A 19,439-nucleotide genomic window follows, 5' to 3' on the forward strand; every position below is an offset into this window, starting at 1 on the left:
TGAAAACAGCCTCCCCGGGCTCTGGAGGCCAGAAATGGGCCCATTTCTGGCCTTCTGAAACTTCCAGGAGGCCCATTTTTCAAGCCTTCCCGCAGGCCCTATACTTACCTGGCATCCAAAACAGGCCACATGGAGACTCCTGAGAGGGGAGGGGCAGGGTGGGCAGAGCTAGCCGGGGTGGAATCTGTGGGTTCGTCGAACTGGGCAGAATCCTAGCTAGAGGATCACCTGAACCTGTATGAACCCACAGCAGCCCACCCCTGGTTCCTCCTGAGCTCTGAATGTCCTCCACTTTTCTGTTGTCCAGAAGAGTGGTGAAGGCCTAGTGCGGGAGAGTAGACTTCTTTTTTCTTCTTTTTCTTTTCTTCTTTTTAATTGGATTTAATATAATTTCTTTGTCTGGATTGCTGTGAACCATTCAGAGACATTGGGAGTCAGGCGGCATCCAAGATTAATAATAACAGGAAAAATAAAATAGATCTATTAGGGAAATTCTTTGGCATTCAAATACAAGTTTCAGATACTTCTCGAGTTTGCTTAAGAAGGAGAGCCAAACAGACGATTTTTAAATTAAACTCAATACTCAGTACTTGGACAGAGAGACCCTTATTATAATGAAATATAATTACCTGTAAAACTAAGGACACCCACAGACAAAATACCATGAATCCATCAAATACACACCAGCGGTCCTTCACATAGGAGCTATCCCCCTACAGAAAAAAAAATTAAATTGGATCATACTGTGTGTTCATTGTATTATTTTGTAATAATTAAACAAAAGTGATCAGATAGCATTAAAAATGTTTCTCCAAAATGATATCTATGCAGCAACTATTAATTCAATGGCTCAAGAGGGCAATAAATTAGAGAATGTTGCAATAAATACATAAACATTTATATATAAATAAATATCCCAAACAGAGTGAAATAGGTTTAGTGACGTAGAAGAATCATTTGCTTACAATTTGTAACTTAGAACATATCCTCCATTTTTACCACATAGATGTTTTACTCTGACAGCTGTTGAAAATACCATGCAACTATTTGGCACAAATGTCAGCGCCAAATATTTATAAGTACCTCTTTTATCTTTGTGCTATAGTGAATAGCTTAAGTTTGAAATCAATGCATCTGGAATAAGAAAAGTGAATTATATAAACTAAACCCAGGAAGACTGCTTTCCCCAAATGTAACCCAACATATAAAATGCTCTTATATAGTAACTGGTTTTGTTATTTGTGGATATTTTAAATATATTTTTTTCTTGACTTGTTAACTTTTTTGGTTGAACCTGGGACATCAGCAATGTATTAGTTACAAGCACTGTTTGCAGATGCATCTTGATCCTTTCATCTTTTTGCTGACCAAGAAAAGGCTCTAATGATTTGCAGCTGTAGCAAACAGAAAAATGATATCTATGGAATTCTCTTTTTCAGGCAGGTCTTTGAATCTACCTTTAAGCTAAGAATTTAAGCTCATTCATACATTGTTCCACATATCATTAAAATGATAAAGCTATAGTGTGCTTATGTATTATACAACACATTTATCTGCTTTAAATAAGGATATATAAATTAACCCCAGCTTTACAGCATGCATTTAATTCAGAAGTAGGCACAGTCAAGAATTATTTCTGTAAAGTATTATGTTTTGCAACATTCAAGGGATGCTAGAGGCAGGTAAAGATTAATCCCCAGAAGCATTATTTTCCTAATATCTAATTACTGCTATTGGAGAGGGAAACATAAGGATTGTTGTTGACAAAAAAACCAACAACTTCAATTGCTTCCTTCTCCCCAAAGTGACAACTGCTGTGAAATTACTGAGAAAGACATTATAATCATACTCACAGAGATGTGCACTGACGTAAAAATTATAATCATTCTTTTAGCATGGGAGCATGAGTTTAGATGCTACTGATGATTTGAGAAATCACAAGAAGTACACAAATGTGGCCACAACAGAATTATTGAAGGCTACAAAGGGCCCGAGTAATATACTTCCAACTCTGAGTCTCACTGCTCCAGTTTCTAGAATTTCAAGACAAGAATATCAGTCTGCTTTCTTATGAAAGCCTTAATACATGAATGAGTTCTGGCAGGTTTTTTGTAAAATATGTTAGATACTAAGGCTCATCCTCTTCGAGCCTTTCCTTTCTTTTTTTGGTGTGGGGGTATAGATGATAAATTTCAGCCACTGATCAAGTCAGTTAAGAAAATACAGGGCTAAAGTGGAAAGAAAATTAAGAGCAGTATTATTCTTTCCATGTGATGATTCTAGGGAAGGGCAAGACAGAGTTTTGTGTACTGAAAATTATGATTCACCAGGGGGATCTTTAGTATTTCTCCAGATTTCTTGCCATACTTGTTATAACAACATCTGACACATCCTAAGATGATCTGGCCGGAGCAAAAAAAAATCTCTCACTTCTCTAGGGTTCTATGAAATATTTTCAGAGGGCTGAAAATATTCTATGTTCTGCTACTGTTTTGCCTTCCAATCTTGTAATTCCTAATTAGGCAGTTTGTTCTATATATCGTTCTATATAAGAAATAGTATTCTCCTTTGTAGCTGTGATTTATTCTTCAGCCTCCTCACAGTTGGCTTTGAATAATAACAATAGCACCTTACTAATGTGTACAGGGATGTTTGCAACATTCCTTGACTATTGTTAAGCTGCGAATACAATTTTATCACTTTTTATTTTGGAGTGTGTGTGTGTGTGAGTGTGTGTGAGTGTGTATTTGTGGGTGCCTGTATTTCACACATCAATAGGAATGCTATCCCTGCCAATAAATTATTATTTTTTTCTTTCAATTATTGTATATTCAATTCAGGCTGGATTTATATAAGGCCATTCAGAAATAGATGGCATTAGATTTGATGTAATTGTGTTTAATAAAAACCAGCAACCATAATACAGTATATCTGAATGCAAGAAAGGCTTTTGATAAGAGTTTTTTTGGGTGTTTCTAAGTACGGAAAATGAATATGGAAAAGAATCAATTTGCTCCAGAGGTTAAGGCTCCAGGCTAAAAAGCAGATCATGAGTTCAAGTCCTACTATGCCATGAAAGATATCCCGAAGGAGGGGACTTTGGGCCAGTCACTCTCTTTCAGCCCAACTAAGCACACAGGGTGGTCGTTGTAGGGTGGTCGTTGTAGGGAAAATAGGAGACATAAGGTATGTTGGATTTGAATTATTTGTGACAATAATAAAGTTGATATATAGATAAATTTTGACTGCCTCTAGCTTTCATATTCTGGATAAACATATTTTATTTAATTCCTACTTCATAACTGATTAACAATAGCAATTTAGCAAGAAACAATATTTCTTCTTAAAATATGTGTCATAATAAACATTAAGAACACCCCGTTTCTGTATTTAATTTATTTCTATATATACAAGATTATGGAATTAAGTTTTTTTTTAAATTAAGGAAATTGGCAAGGGTAGAGTAGAGAATAAGATTATGTGGATGATATACTACAATTTAATGTTGTTAATCTATGTTATTATGCCACTGTCCCTATAAAACAATTATAACTTTTCATCATTATACTGGACACAACTTGCATGATTTATATGATGTAATAATAAAACCATCATAATTTTCTCCCCATTAATCTACCATTTTTCTATGATTCATTGGTAGGATGATTTATTGCTTAACAACTCTTATCAAGAGGAAATGTTTCCTCACGTTTCTTCTAAAACTCATTTAATTTCATTCTCTTGTTTCTCTGGCTCTGCTCTTTGTTTCAACTAAGAACAAAGTTCTCCCCACTCCCTTTTTTCTTTCTTTCTAGAATCTTCCTTCAAGTACAGGATCTGCTTTTTTCAGTCCCATTGGTTGTGACAGGAATTTACCCACCGGCTTCTCGTCCGAGCCTGACCTTGTGGGCTGAGAGAGAATGATTGGCCCAAAGGCACCCAACTGGCTTTCATGGCTAAGGTAGAATTTGAACTCATAATCTCTAGGTTTCTAGCCTGGTGTCTTAACGACTAAGCCAAACTGGCTCTCTCTAAAGTGAAAAGTCTCTACATTAGCTCTCTTTAAAGGGCCTGATTTCTTAAACAAGATTGTCTTTATATACAGTATTTATTAACCACTATAACATCCCTCCTTAGTTTCTCCCATGCAAACAAAATATACCTAACACTTTTAACCTTTTCTCGTATGTTTTGTTTCCAGAGCTGCATCATCTGACATTGCTCCAGCTTTTCCAAGGTCTTTTTAAATGTGTGGATGCCCCAAACTGGGTACAAAACACAAACCATGGCCTATCTACAGCAGAATGCAATAGAATGATCACTTGCTATATTCCAGATGCAGTGTTTCAGTTAATGCGTATCAAAATTGCACTGGCATTTTTAGTTTGATGTTCATGTTCAATAGGCAGTTAGATCCTTCACATGCATTGCCATCAAGTCAAACCCTGTAGCAAAATATATTGTATTTATAGATATAGGACCTTATATTAAAAAACCACTGAACATCATTTTCTGGGCTCCCTCAAATGTTGATTTTTGCTCCGTCCACAAACATATTTCCTTTCCATGCTTGATAAAAATTCATTTCATCCATATGCTTTTAGCAATATCATCAATAATTGTGGTCTCCCAAAATATCAAGGACATGAACTCTGAACATGAGTAAAGCAACAGAATGGTAGTATAAGTGTTGACAAAGTTTGCAGCAGTGCATTGATGATATTATTGGCTTTTATTTATTTTTATTTATTGGGATTTGTCAAAAGAAATGAAAACAGGAATAATATAAAAATACAATGACAGGGACGATAGGCACATTAGTGTGCTTATGCACGCCCCCTCTATGGACCCCTTAAGTATGAAGTGAGGTCCACAGAAGTCAATTTGTGACTAAAACTGTGAAAATTTGTAGCCGAGACAACTGAATCAGGTAGACAACTCTATTACAAAAATCGTATTTTTTACAGTCAAGTTTAGAACAATTTACATTTGAGTTTATGTTTACATTTACATTAATCATTTAGATTATAAATAATTATTCTGCAATGGGATAAGGAAGAATTGTAAGCAGCAGCAGCTATCTTTTCAGAGTTATTTTACATACAATACATAAGACTGTATTCCCATACCCCACCCCACGCCGTATTGTATATTACTTGTGCAGAAATGTTGTTGAAGATCACATTAAAAATGATTTTCAGAAAATGACATTTAGAACTTAATGGTTTGAAATGACAAAATATACACACTGTAACATCTGTTGTGCAAGGCAAACTTGTGTTTAAATACCCTGATTGCCTCAGCATAAACACCAGAAACATTATGGTACAGAAACCTGTCATTTAAATATGAATGTGCTATTCACAATAAACGGCATATTCTGTTTCAGAGTAGCACTAGATGTCAGTGAAGAGGTGTGGCACCCTCATCTTCTAGTGTTCTGGACCTCTGCAGTATGGATGGTGATGGCCCAATTTCTGTCCTGCTATTGAAACCTGATGGTCCCAATTAAACTAATCCTGTGCAATAAACAGTGCTTCTGATACAGCAGTGTCTCATTTCTTACATGGACTGAAAGGTTCAGCCTCTGGTTCCTTCCATTGAAGCTGAATAGGCTCATGTTCTGTTCCTGATCTAGGCACGTTAGTTGAAATTTCTGAAGTGAGCATCTGTGCACTTATTTACATACATAAGGGCTTTTTTCAGTTATCCATGAATACTTACAGCTTGTCATGGTGTTACATCCTTCCCATATGCATATTTCTTACACGTACTTTGAATATTGATAAAGAGCAGATAATAAAACTGTGGTTCCAGAGCTATTCTTTCTTGTTATGTGAAGAGCTTTGGGGGAAATCATTTTTGTAAATGTACAGAAATACTCCTTAGAAATGTTTTAAATAGAGTTATGTTCTACTAATTTATTCACTATCTGACACATTATTAGCAGGAGGATGGGGGTGGGGGTGGGGAATCCAGATACTTGATGGATTTTTTATCTCCTGGGAACGTTCTCCCCTTACTGGGAAATAGGCCAACAACTACAATGTCAAAGCCAAATGACTCACTATACAACTAGATAACACAACATCTCCAATTATGGATTTTATTTAACACTGTAAGATACGACTCCTTAAATTGTCTAGTTAATATCAATCAATCCATGGACAAGTTGATTAAGAAAATAGCAGGTTCACACATCATGCTGGGACCTAATTTATTGGCATTGGCTTAGTTTGGCAACCCTTTCCCTAACTAACAAGAGGAATAAGAAACAAACCAAAGCAAGTGATTAGATTGCCGTGTCTTATTTAATAAGTCGAGGTAGAAATGCAGTTGCTTCCTTTTCCCTTTTGTGCAAGCAAGCAGAAGTTTCAATGACTGTAACTTGATATTTCATCAATACAAGTAAACTATAGTTAATGGCTCTGAAATAGCTTGGTCAGTTCACACATTATAATGACCCAGAAATCTTAATGATTGGTTACACAAATTAGAGTTATTTAGTACACATACAGCATTAAGCCTCAAAGCTGGATTCAGATTACTCTAAGACGAACCAAGAAAGTCATCTGATGGTTCAGCATAGGGTATGGGATAATGGCTTGAAATTTGTTTAATATTCTTAATATTTCCTGCAAATTGGACAAATGGTTGTCAAATCTCTTCTTAAAAATCTCGAGTGTTGGAGTACCCACAGCTTCTCAAGGCAAGTTGTTTCACTGATTAATTGTTCTAACTGTCAGGAAATTTATCCTTAATTCTAGGTTGTTTCTCTCCTTGATTAGTTTCCATCCATTGCTTCATGTCCTGCCTTCAGGTGCTTTGGAAAACAGGTTGACCCCCTCATCTTTGTGGCAGCCTCATCTTTGTGGATATTGGAACACTGCTATCATGTTACCCCAAGTTCTTCATTTCATTAGACTAGACATACCCAATTCCTGCAACCATTTTTTGTATGTTTTATCCTCCAGACTCCTATCATTTTTCTTGCTCTTTGCACTCTTTCTAGAGTCTAAACACCTTTTTATATTGTCGTGACCAAAACTGGATGCAATATTCAAAGTCTTACCAAGGCATTATAAAGTGATATTAACATTTCACATGATCTATACCTCTCTTAATGCAGCCTAGGACTGTGTTGGTTTTTTGGCAGTTGCAACACACTGCTGGCTCATATTGTTCACTCCAAGATGCCTCTCATAGCTATTATATTAAGCCAGGTATCACTTATTCTATACCCAAGCATTTGTTTTTTCTTGTGTACCTCTATAACTTTACTTTTTTCACCACTGAATTTCATTTTGTTAGATAGAGCCCAGTTTCCAAGTCTATAAAGGTCCTTTTGCTACATTATGTGTAAGCTTCCCCCACAAATGATTGCTAATAGTTCTTGCTGCTAGGGAATAGTTTTATGTTCATTTTTTAAATTGTGGTTTTATTGGTCAATAACCAAAAGAAAGTTCTGTTTGTGGCTATAGACGAATTAAATAAAATTTCTTTAACATCAATATAAATTTTCTACTAACCTAGAAGGTGCTATAAATAGAACAGGCCCATGGTACTTCAAACACAATGATTTTCAGCTGCTATTGCTAGGATGTCCTCTCACCGTTCTTTTTTTTTTCTTTCTAATTTTGCATTCTTCAGTCAAGTTCTCTCTCTAGCTTCTTAGTGAGTTTATTTATGATTCCATATCTGTCAGCAATCACTGGTTGTTCACTCTGAAAGGGAGTGATCCTGGCCATTTCCCTTCTGTGCTATCATTCCCTTTGTTGGTGCATAGCAAATTTGGCACATTTGTTGCCCTGAAGCCAATTATTATTCTGTCTGACCCAAGCCAAAGTTACCCTGATCTGGGAGTGCATCAGAGCACCAGCAAAAATCACCAGGCAATGGAGAAGGCAGCCACCAGTGGGACAAAGCAGGTATAATGGATGGTCCTGTTATTATTGCACAATTCCACAATTTCTGCCTGGGCTTCTGTAGGTAGTTGGTTACAACTCCTCCCAAACCCCATTGGGATGCCATCTCATAATTTCAAAAGAATGTGATGCAAAGAAGCACACGGGAACACAACAGGCCACAAATATCTAGAGAGAAAGGAGGCAGATCCTAGCCTCACTGTGCAGCCAGCCAAATCCTATAGACTAAAACTGAAACTGACTAGCTGCTGGGCAGTAGAAGGTGGTAACGGTGATCAAAATGGACAAATAAGGGAAGGTGGCAAATAAACAACAAAAACCTAGATCAACATCCCTCATTATTTCCAGGACAGTGCAAGGGTATGCTAAAATGATCTAAGGTAAGGATCTCTACTAGTACATGGTTGGCTAGTGCTAACACAAATATTGTTGGATATATATCCCTGTTCTTTTCCAGATAGCAAGAATTTCCTCCCCTCTCCTCTTTTCTTGGAAGCCTTGAAATAAACTTTCTGCAAAAACGGGGAGGGTGGGAAGCAACAGTTAGAGGAAGAACTCTGCAAACAAACTGGTAATAGAACAACTGCTGAGGAAGAAATGGTGGCAACGAAGGTAGGCAAATTGGCCAAAGGAGTGGGGATATGTTCACCCTTCTCAGTACTCCCCAAACATACCACTGTTGGTTTTCACAACAGGTCACTTGAACTAATCCACAAGATAATAGCAATAGCACTTAAGGCTTATATACCACTTCACAGAGCTTTACAGCCCACTCTAAGCAGTTTACTAAGTGAGCATATTGCCCCCAATAATCTGGGACCTCATTTTACCAATCTCAGAAGGACGGAAGGCTGAGTCAATCGTTGTGGAGGATTAAACTCCTAGCAGTGAGCTGAATTAGCCTGCAATATTGTTTTCTAACCACTGCGCCACCAACATCTCCTTATGGTTGATAAAAGTGTTATAGATGTAGCATCCCTTGCCATTTTAGTAGCATAGTCTTGACTGAAGGAGGGAAGGACTACTGATATTGTGATAGAGCAAATGACAATTTGAAACTGTACTCATGGGTTGAAGTCAATGTTGTGTGATCAAGAGGGAAAACTGGGGTTCACAGAGCATGATAATTCTGTGCTTAAAAAAAAAAAAAAGCAGGCCAAGGACTTCAAATTTAATACTTGCATGCAGAGAGGAAAAAGTCCGACATGTTGGTTAATCTATATGATTACTATGTTAATTTCTATTAGTAAGCCATGGTTTACTTTCTGTATCCAAAAAACAGTACTGACCAATTACTGTATTTTGACAAGTCATCTTTAGACCAGTAAGTCTGATATAAATCTACAGTATATGGATAAAGATCGATTATATCATTACTTGAAGTTGCTCCGTTTATTTTCTTTGAATGTGGCCGCGTTCTTTGTCATCTTGATGGCTGAAGCCAACCACAAGAGTAATTAATTTTCTAAGCCATTCAGTCTAAGTGACTATTATGCTTTTTCATACCATATCACTTTCTTACACATATGCATTTTTCTTACATCGGAAAATGCAAGGATAATCTATATTTTCACAAAAATGGGTGAAGCTGGAAGGCATCCCAAATTCATTGGAATTGCATTTTGCAGGTAAATGCAATATCAGTGCATTTTTCACAACACTGATTTTTTTAAAATTATGTGCTAGGTTCTTGAAGTAGTAGAAGCCTTCAGCAGCGTGAAATCTCTTGACAGTGCTATTTTAATCAAGAGTGATGTCTCCTTTTCCCCAAAGTTTGAATCTCTTAAGATACAGGATTTCTGTCCCAAGGGAACAAGCTATGGCCAAAATAAAATGATTCTGTCTGTATAAAAGGATGGCACATTGGTATCCATGATATTGTTCCACCTGAGTTGTCCATGTTTTATGGAGCCTTCATGGCACAGGGGATCCATGAATAATAATGATCTTCATCATTCATGCAGGACAGCAAGGATTGTAGCATTGAAATCCGCAATGACATTCAGTAACATTTTTTTTAAAGCCTTATCCTGTCCCCATACTTCACAGTAACATAACTAGTATTACCATCATCAACAATTTTAAGTTATGCACCTGAACCCTGGAAAGGTTTTTAATAAAAGATAACTGAAATAATGAATGTCATATAGCAAAAGTAACATCTGCATAGTTTGCTTATACTTAGTTCACTATGAAATCAAGAATCTGTTGCATAACTCAGTTTTACAATTAGTTTTGCATTTTTCTTACACATTTGGTTTCAGTTTGTAAAGCATAAAAATTATCTAGGTTTGAAAAAAAAAACATATATGTGTGGGAATGGGTGAGACTCATAAAATGTAACTCTTCCCCTGTTTACAGGTCCTCCTTAAACAATGGTCATTTCAACCCAATCTGTTCTCCATTTAACTGTGCTAAGCCCTACGATATCCATTATGTTTTGTGCGAAGAATCATGTTTTCATGCATGTTTGAGCAAAGCATACTCCTCTATTATCAAAACAACACAACACCTCATCCCTCCAGTCTTCCATTTCAAATTAGAAACTTGGAAAAGAAACAAACGGTTAGACTAAGCAAATGATTTCAAAATTATGGATACTGGTTTTGGATTTATTGGTATCCAATGTAAATGGGGATAATGTTTGTGAGTGCAGAATAACACAACCCATTCTGTAGTCACATTTTCAAATAAAACTGTGATGAAAGTGGGTGCCTAGTGAAACATTGTGCATGCAACGTTTATACATACCACAGATTCTAAAAAAATAACAATTCCTAAGTAATTATGAGTTCAAATAGATTGAAAAAAAATCAGAGCAGGAATGCCTTGAAAATGGAATATGAAATTATGCGTATGTCTTAGCAAGAGAACTAGTGTGAGCTTTCAGTATCCATGGAAAAGACATTATAGCCATATATGATGAAGATGAAAGAGCTTAGTGTGCACAGAAATTATGCCATAACACATGATCCACTTTAGCCTCCATAGCCTTATGTATGCAATTCATTTTCAGCTTGGACAGGCAAGCATTTTTCTGGTTTTACCTTTGATAAGGGAAATATCCCCAAGCAAGGTGAATTTCTTCCATCTTACCTTGAACATCTGAAATGGCTGTGGTGTGGTTAACCTCCAACCTTTTCCCAACTCCATCTACAGAAAAAAGGAGATTACCTCCATTCATGAGCTTTGTACAGTGACAGTGTTGTCTATCAATGATCTGAGTGAATCTCATGCCATGATATATCTGGTTCTGCAGATGTTCAACCTCCCTTCAACAATACCTTTGTCAGGTTCTCAACCTATGACACGAAACACTGTGGTCTTTCTAGTCCTGGGTGAATTTAGTTATAGTGCACTTAAGAAGACAAATTTGTTTAATTCTCCTTCTTTTCATATTTTAGGAAGTTTGTCGAGCCAAATCAAGACTTGGATGATGTTGCCAAATTTCAACTCCTATTAGTGCTAGCTAATGCTGAGCAATGATGAGAGTTGCAGCCCAACAATATGAAGGGAGACAGACAGAGCCAGGTGATGCTCCATGTTAACCCTCGGAGAACACATTTCCTTGGTCATTTATCAAGGTTCAAGCAAATTGGCTTTTGGGTTTAGGAGAATGTTTCTCAATCTTAGCAACATTTAAATATATGGATGTCAATGCCCAGAATTCTCCAGCCAGCATGGCTAGCTGAGGAATTCTGGGAACTGAAATCAATTCATCATAAAACTGCTGAGATTGAGAAATACTGTTTTAAACTATTCTGTTCCATACTATTTATAGAACTTCCTTGGTTCCATAAAGTGTTCTAAATAAGGTGCTATCTTTTTTTTTTATTTCCCCAGAAATATATATTCTTGTATAATGTCAAAGAATAGGGAAAACACATATCCTTTGCAGATATTCTTTCCCTTCCCAAATATGCACAGTAAACCAACCCTGCTATTTCCCTTGCATGTGCTTGAAATAAGAGTATTCCTAATGCCATAAGGTGTCATATTTATAAATATTGATTAGGGGTCTAGAGTTAGGCACCTAAGGGTTAATTCCTCCAATTTCTTTCTAGGAGGAAAGTAAGGAAAAGCATCATTCAGATGATTAGGAACAAAGAGCTGCATTAGAAGCTTGCATTTTTAGATTAAAAAATAAATCTTTCTAAGAGGAACAAGTATAGTTCGCATTAGTTAAGGACCTAAAGTAAAACATTCTCAAATGGATTCCAACACATCATATTGCCAATCTTGTAGTTAATTATATGCAATACATCTGTATACAGTTCATCAAATCACAAGGGAGTGTGAATGATTATCCAGTGTTAAATACCTGGTATTTAACACTGGATAAGTTATCTAGAATGTATAATGTAGACAGTATCTCAAATGAATGTTGGAAATTTAAAAGTAAAGAAGAGACCTTTTATCATTTATGGTGGACATGTGATAAAAAGCAAAGAAATTCTGAAGTAAGATTCATATTTTAATAGAGAATTCTCAAAAAGAAAATAAAAATGAAACCAGAAACTTTCCTTCTGGGTTTAATGGAAAAAGATTTGGATTTTTTCTTTTTTGGGGGTGGGGCGGGGTGGGGGGGACTTGATCTTATATATATTAATGGCAGAGGTGGTATTTAGCAGGTTTGACCAGTACTGGAGAACCGGTAGCGGAAATGTTGAGTAGTTCGGAGAACTAGCAAATACCACCTCTGACTGGAGATTTTACAGTATCCTTCCCCTGCCATGCCCAACAAGCCATACCCACAGAACCGGTAGTAAAAAAAAAATTGAATCCCACCACTGGTTAACAGCAGCAAGACCACTGTATGCACAAAATGGAAGGACGATTCAATTCCCACCATGGACGAATGGCTATAGAAGTTGATGGAACTGGCAGAGATGGCTAAATTGACTGTTTTTATTAAAGAAAAGAATATAAGTACTTTTGTTGCTACGTGGAGACTGCTTTTGGACTTTGGGCTTGAGGTGGAAAAAACTGATTTTGGGTTTTACTCTTTAGACTGATTTGTTGTTATAGAAATGGCTATTTTATATTGTTTTGAAAAGTAAAAAATTGCGGTTTGATGTTAATGCTTTATTTTACTGAAACAGAGGGAGGCAGAAATCAATGCTTTTCTTTTCTCCCTCCCCCTCTCACTTTTCTTTCCCCTTTTCCTCCCTACTGCATCCTACTATTTGCTTTCATATTTTGTATTTTATTCTATAATCTTAATAAAATATTTATTAAAAAAACAAAGGGTTGTGAATAGTTGTCATTCTAAGGATTGGAGTTTTATCATACCCCAAACCATTTTAAAAGGTGTAGTTAAATATCTATTTCTATAGCAACAAGCTGTAATGTTTCTACACATCTCTCAAAAAGATTCACAACAATTAGGCCTTCTGATAAACTTAAGCTCTTTTTTTTTTTTTTTTTTTTGCAAGGAGGGGAAAAAAGCATGCAAATTTCTGAAGACTGGTGGAGAGATTTCAGAGTGGGGGTGGGGGTGGAATGACTTCCTCCAATAGAGAGCAGTGACAAAAAGCTCCTCCAATACAGTTGCATAGAAAATACCAACACGTCAAGATTTGAACCAAAAGGTGAGGTAAAATTGAACAAATTAATGAATTGAAAGGATTCCTGCAAATGCTACTTCTGGAAGGGATACACTATGACAGGGATGGCGAACCTTTTCAGACCAAGTGCCCAAACTGGAACACATGTGAATGTGCGGGTGCTGGAACACCACACGCATGCCGGTTTTTTGGACATTTTCAGGCCATTCTTTGGGCCATTTTCAAGCCCTTTTGGGGCCATTTTCAGGCCATTTTCCAGGGCATTCTGGGGTGTTTTGGGGCCGTTTTTCAGTGTGTTTTTCAAGTTGTTTTTGGCCCAGAAAATGACCTGAAAATAGTCTGAAAAATGGGCTGAAAATGGCCTGAAAAACAGGCTGAAAATGGGCCTGAAAAAGGCCCCAAAACGACCTGAAAAATGGCATGAAAAACAGCCTGAAAAGGGGCCTGAAAACAGCCCAAAAACGGCCCCCAAAACAGCCCGCAAAAGGCCCCAAAATGGCCTGTTTTGGGGACCGTTTTCTGGCACTCTGGCACCTGCAAAGACCAGTTGGCTGGCATGCCAGAAACCAGAAGAGCAGCTGGCGATGGTGTGCATGCCCACAGAGAGGGCTCTGCATGCCACCTCTGGCACGCGTACCATAGGCTCGCCATCACGGCACTATGAAATGGGAAGTGTTGCTGTGGACTCAACTTCCCTCCTTCCAGCTCTCATAGCTCTATCACCACTGTAAGAAACTGATGGAGATAATGTTGTTTTTGCAAAGAAAGCAATTTTTAAGAGATATGGGTATAAAAGTTCAGTAGGAACAGTGGTCAATGCCTGGAACGCACATCCTCTAACCCCCACTCCTTTAACTTCAAACTATCCACTATTGACCTCACCCCATTTCTACGAGATTTATCAGGGGCATGCATAAGTGCACCATTGTGCCTACCATCCCTGTCCTATTGTCCCCATTTATTTGTACCTATTTCCTGTATTCTTTCTTATACTTATTGCCTTGTAAGTGATTGACAAATCAAATCAAATAAATAAATAAATAAATGAATGAAATTGGGACATTAAGGGTAAAAAGTTCATGACAGGAAAATAGGAAGGGTCTGCTATTCTGATAAGCGAGTCAACTTGGGCAAGCAGATTAGTTAATAGTTTTAACCACACAGTCTAGTGAGTATATGTGTGTGTGTGTGTGTGTGTGTGTGTGTGTGTGTATATATATATATATATATATATATATATGTGTGTGTGTGTGTGTGTGTGTGTGTGTGTGTGTGTGTATACAATATACCAACGTGCCTACCGTCCCTGTCCTATTGTTTCTTTTATTTTTCTTATATGTATCCATGTATTCATAACTATATAGTATATAAAATCATACATTGCAATGTCCTACCTGCAAATGAATACTTCAGCTTCAATCATAACAACACAAGAGCACACAATAGATACAAACTCAAGGTTAATCACACCAAACTTGATTGCAGGAAATACGACTTCAGCAATGTCTGGAATACTCTACCTGACTCTGTGGTTTCTTCCCCAAACCCAAACACTTTATCCTTAAGACTGTCTATCATTGACCTCACCCCTTTCCTAAGAGGTCTGTAGGGGACGTGCATAAGCGCACCAACGTGCCTACCGTCCCTGTCCTATTGTTTCTTTTATTTATTTATTTTTCTTATATGTATCCATGTGTTCATAACTATGTTTTTACTTATACCTATTATCTTATAAGTAATTGACAAACCAAATAAAATAAATAAAATAAAATAGTGAAAAAAATGATTAACTGCTTGCCTCAAATTATTATGCTTATGCTGCAAGGATTTTCCAAGAAATAAAAATTAAGAAATAAAAAAGGGACAAAAGGTAGTCTGGAAAAAGGGGAACTGGGGAAAAGGTGGGGAAACATATAAAGTGTGGAGAAATTCATGGAGAAACAGGCATTCCAGGAAGATTACAACGCTGTGGTCTTTGTCAAGGGGGCTTCAGGGAGGGATTTGTGGTTCGGGTGGACAGAATAAAAAGCCTTTGAAATGTATTTCTCTGTGTGCCTACCTGCTAGTCACCCATACTTGCAAGAACGTATTTTACATGCAATAAACTATTTGCTGCTTCACTTCATGGCTCTGTCAAATTTCTGACTGATGAGTCTGTTTCTCACACTACACAACTCTAGGTAGTATTCAGCAGGTTCTGACCAGTTCTGGAGAACCAGTAGTGGAAATTCTGAGTAGTCGAGAGAACTTGCAAATATCACCTCTGTCTGGCCCCGCCTTCGTTTATTTTCTGCCTCCCGCGTCCCAGCTGATCGGCTGGGTCTTCTTTTGTTGCCCTGCACAGGAGAACTGAGCTGAAAAGCAGGTTAGTGGGATGGGGAGGGAATGGAGATTTTACAGTATCCTTCCCCTGGAGTGGGGTAGGAATGGAGATTTTAGAGTATCCCTCCCGTGCCATGCTCACCAAGCCATGCCTACCAAGCCACACCACACCCACCAAGCCACACCCACAGAACTGGTAGCAAAATTTTGAATCCCACCACCGCACCCAACCCCGATGCTGGCACAGCTATTTTCAGCCCTACTGAGGCCAAGAGTATTGGTTCCCAAGAGGAAGAGTAAAAAATGGCCTTTCCCACATTTTTCCTGGGAACAGAGTAAGTCCACAGTGTTTGGTATCTGGTGGATACCTTTTATTTCAATCTGTATTTCATTCCATTTAGGATTAAACTTGTACTGCTGCCAGATGCTCAGTCAACAACTGAAGTGGTATGTGTGCCTAGTAAAATAAAATAGAATAGAATAGAATAGAATAATAAAATAATAATATAATAAAATATAAAGTAGGGCAAAACGTGGAAGTGTGTGGCACGATCAAGAAGTTTCACATGATACCCTGAGAAATGATGACTTTGTTTAATTGAAGCCCAATGTATTTAATTAAAGTTGCCCCAGATAAAAGCAATCTTGGTTAATTAATCCTGAAAGCTATAAACCTGGATGGATTTAGATGAACAAAACAGTAATTCAGAAGGGAAAACATAGTTTTCACTCTTCTTATGCATTCATGAGCTTCAGCAAGTAAGAAGAATTCTCTAGAAATGAGAAGACAGAAAATGTCCCCATGGAGAGTTTGGCTGTCATTCACTGACTTGTAAATGGTTTGCATTCAATATAATTATATACAGCCTAACTAGTAACTTCTTTTAAATTAAAAATAATAATTTAAAATCAATGGAAACTGGCTGACCTGGTTCTAATTGTTACTGAGCCAATTAGTATGCAGGTTTGCTCATGAGATATGATTTATAACACAGAAAGCTTTGTTTGAACTAAGGAATTAATGTCAAATAAACATTTTAAATTAATTTAAATCTCATTTGAAGAGTTCACCTCAATCTACACTCTAGCTCCTACTGATTTTAGAAGGATTTCCTAACAATATTTAAGGATAAATATATTTTAAATGGCTATGTTTAAACATTCTAATTTATAGTTTGATTTGTATGGGACTTTTTTCCTGGGCTACAGTGATGTGGAATCAGTAAATAAAGTTCAGTTTATTTTGAGATGATAAAGGAGTGGTTGAAGCCATGGTTTATTACATGTTCAAGTAAGTCTACAGGGATCTCTTTTTTTGTATCAGAAGTCCTCCTAATTTTTTTTTTTTAAAGATTGTTTTAAAATTTTTTAAAAGGAAATAATGAGCTAGAATGCAAAACCTTAGACTCTAATCTATTTATTTTATAATAATTGTTATGTCCCTGGAACTTGCCAAAGTTCCCACCCAGGTCTGTTCATGCTGCGGGGGCGTTTGCTGCCCCTCATTGGCTGGCTTCCCTCGACAGCCGGCTATAAAAGCCAGCTGCAGGGTTCGGTCAGCCGCTGATCGCTGGAAGCCTGCTCCAGGCAGAGCTGACACGTTCAGTCCTTTATTTCTAAAATAAAGTCTTGTTGCATAAATGCCCTGGTCAGCCTCTCATTGCTCAATCTACAACACTGGCGACGAGGGTGGGATGGCTACCAGAGGCAATCTGCAGCAGCTGAAATCACTTTATTGCTGAGCCGCAGCCGCGCCGCCGGAGAGCTTGGTCAGCAAAAGCGAAAGGAAGAGCGTCTGTAGCCGCTCAGTTAGCAAGCTACAGGGGAAAGTGAAACGCTGCGAGCCGCAGCCGCTCAACTCAAAAGGCGCGGAATTCAAACGGCTGTCGTTTGAATTCGAGTAGAATACAGCGCGGTGCTGTCATTCCATGAGTCTCTGACACCTACGCAGGGCGCGAGATTCGAGTCACTGTCAGAGGCGGCCAGCCATTACGCCCACGCTCTCCAGGGCGCGAAATTCAAAACGCTGCCAACAGCCGTTGCAGCCTGAGCCACAAACGTAAACCCAGAGAGAGCAGAGAGGTTAGTGGAGCCTCTCAAGAGCTGAAGTCACTAGTCTGGCGAAATGCTGCAACAGCAGCTACCACAATCACCTAGAGCACACAGGGCCACCTTTTTCTCCCCAGAGAGATTCTACAGCCTCGTAACCAGCTGAAGTTCACAACATGAACTCCAACCCAGCCTTCCCACCGTTCAAGCCTGATGAAGAGAAGTGGGAATCATACAAAAATAGTTTTAACCACTACATCGATGCCATTGGTCTGGCTGATGCAGGAGAGCACAGGAAGAAGTCATTCTTCCTCAGTTATTGTGGGGCCATCGTTTTTGATACCGCCACAGCACTCGTCGCGCCACGTGAGTTAAAGAATGTTCCCTGGGCAGAATTGCTGGAGATCCTCACCAATCATTACTCCCCCAAGCCTTCACAAATTGCGAGACATTTCGCCTTCCGGATGAGGAAGCAAGCTGACGGGGAAACCATCAACCAGTACATGGCCGCCTTGAGGACTGCAGCTCTCCACTGTGAGTTCAAAAACTACTTAGATGATATGCTTCTCGACCAACTCGTCTGCGGGGTCAAGGACCTTCACCTCCAAAGGCGACTGCTTGCCAGGAAGGATCTCAACCTCTCCCAGGCCGTCGAGGAAGCCTTGGCTGCAGAACTGGCAACCTAGTCAGCCACCGAGATTCAAGGTTCCGTTCCCAAACAAAGCTGTGCCTCCGTCCATTCGGAAGAGGTGATCAACGAAGATGATTCAAACGATCAAACAGACATCCACCGTCTCACCCATGCCAAGCCACCTCAGGTAGGAATCAGACAAGAAAGCAGCAGTGCGCCCAAACACATCATCCTGTGCCTATCTTGTGGCGGGCCTCACTCGAGAGCTTCGTGCAGATTCAAGGGTGCCACCTGCAACAATTGCCACAAGAAAGGCCACATCGCCAGAGTCTGCCAGGCTGCACACAGCTCAGCACAAAGGGTTCCTTCCTTTTCCCATTCTGGCTCCCAAAGGCAAGTACTAAATTGTCACACTTCCTACCATGCTAACCACACCTGTCATGCTATTAGTAAAATCACACTCTCCATTTTATTAGAAGGTAAACCTTGTCGTATGGAGGTTGACACAGGGTCAGCGCTCTCAATCATCTCGTGGAGCACACTCAAGAGGATCCAGCCCAGCCTATCCAGAAACCAACTCCAGAAGTGCCAACTCACCTTGAGGGACTATCAAGGGAAGGACATTCCAGTACTCGGCAAAGGCAAGTTCCTTGTTAATTTTAGAGCTTTCAAAGGCCACCTGCCTCTAGTGGTAGTTAACGGCAACCTCCCTAGTCTCCTGGGGCTTGATTGGTTCCCCTACTTCGGCCTTGGGGTAACAGGAGTCCATGCTGTCTCAGCTTCTGACACTGACTCCTTATTTACTGACTACTCAGACGTATTCAGCAATGAGTTGGGGTGTTATAACGGTACCCCCATCTCATTTGCAGTTGACCCCCAAGCAGTTCCCGTCCAGCTGAAGCCACGTAGGGTACCATTTGCCATTCGGCCTAAACTGGACGCGGA

The 19,439-nt window shown here is 38.7% G+C and overlaps 1 protein-coding gene across 4 annotated transcripts in view; it reads right to left on the reverse strand.

Annotated features, from left to right (window-relative positions):
* Positions 1–19,439, reverse strand: part of NALCN (sodium leak channel, non-selective) — a 222,852-nt gene that overhangs the window by 166,003 nt on the left and 37,410 nt on the right. For 3 of the 4 annotated variants that reach the window (XM_087937920.1, XM_087937918.1, XM_087937919.1), the window contains exons 4-5: positions 11,022–11,078; positions 630–713 (exon numbers count right to left, since the gene is read on the reverse strand). In XM_087937920.1, coding sequence (XP_087794046.1) covers positions 630–713; positions 11,022–11,078 — 141 coding nt within the window. The remainder of the gene's footprint in view (positions 1–629; positions 714–11,021; positions 11,079–19,439) is intronic. The other variant, XM_026708401.2, reaches the window with a different exon arrangement.

This window comes from Pseudonaja textilis, chromosome 8, assembly GCF_049901715.1.
Source record: "Pseudonaja textilis isolate UNSWEBS1 chromosome 8, rPseTex1.2, whole genome shotgun sequence".
In the NCBI taxonomy this organism is placed as follows: domain Eukaryota; kingdom Metazoa; phylum Chordata; class Lepidosauria; order Squamata; family Elapidae; genus Pseudonaja; species Pseudonaja textilis.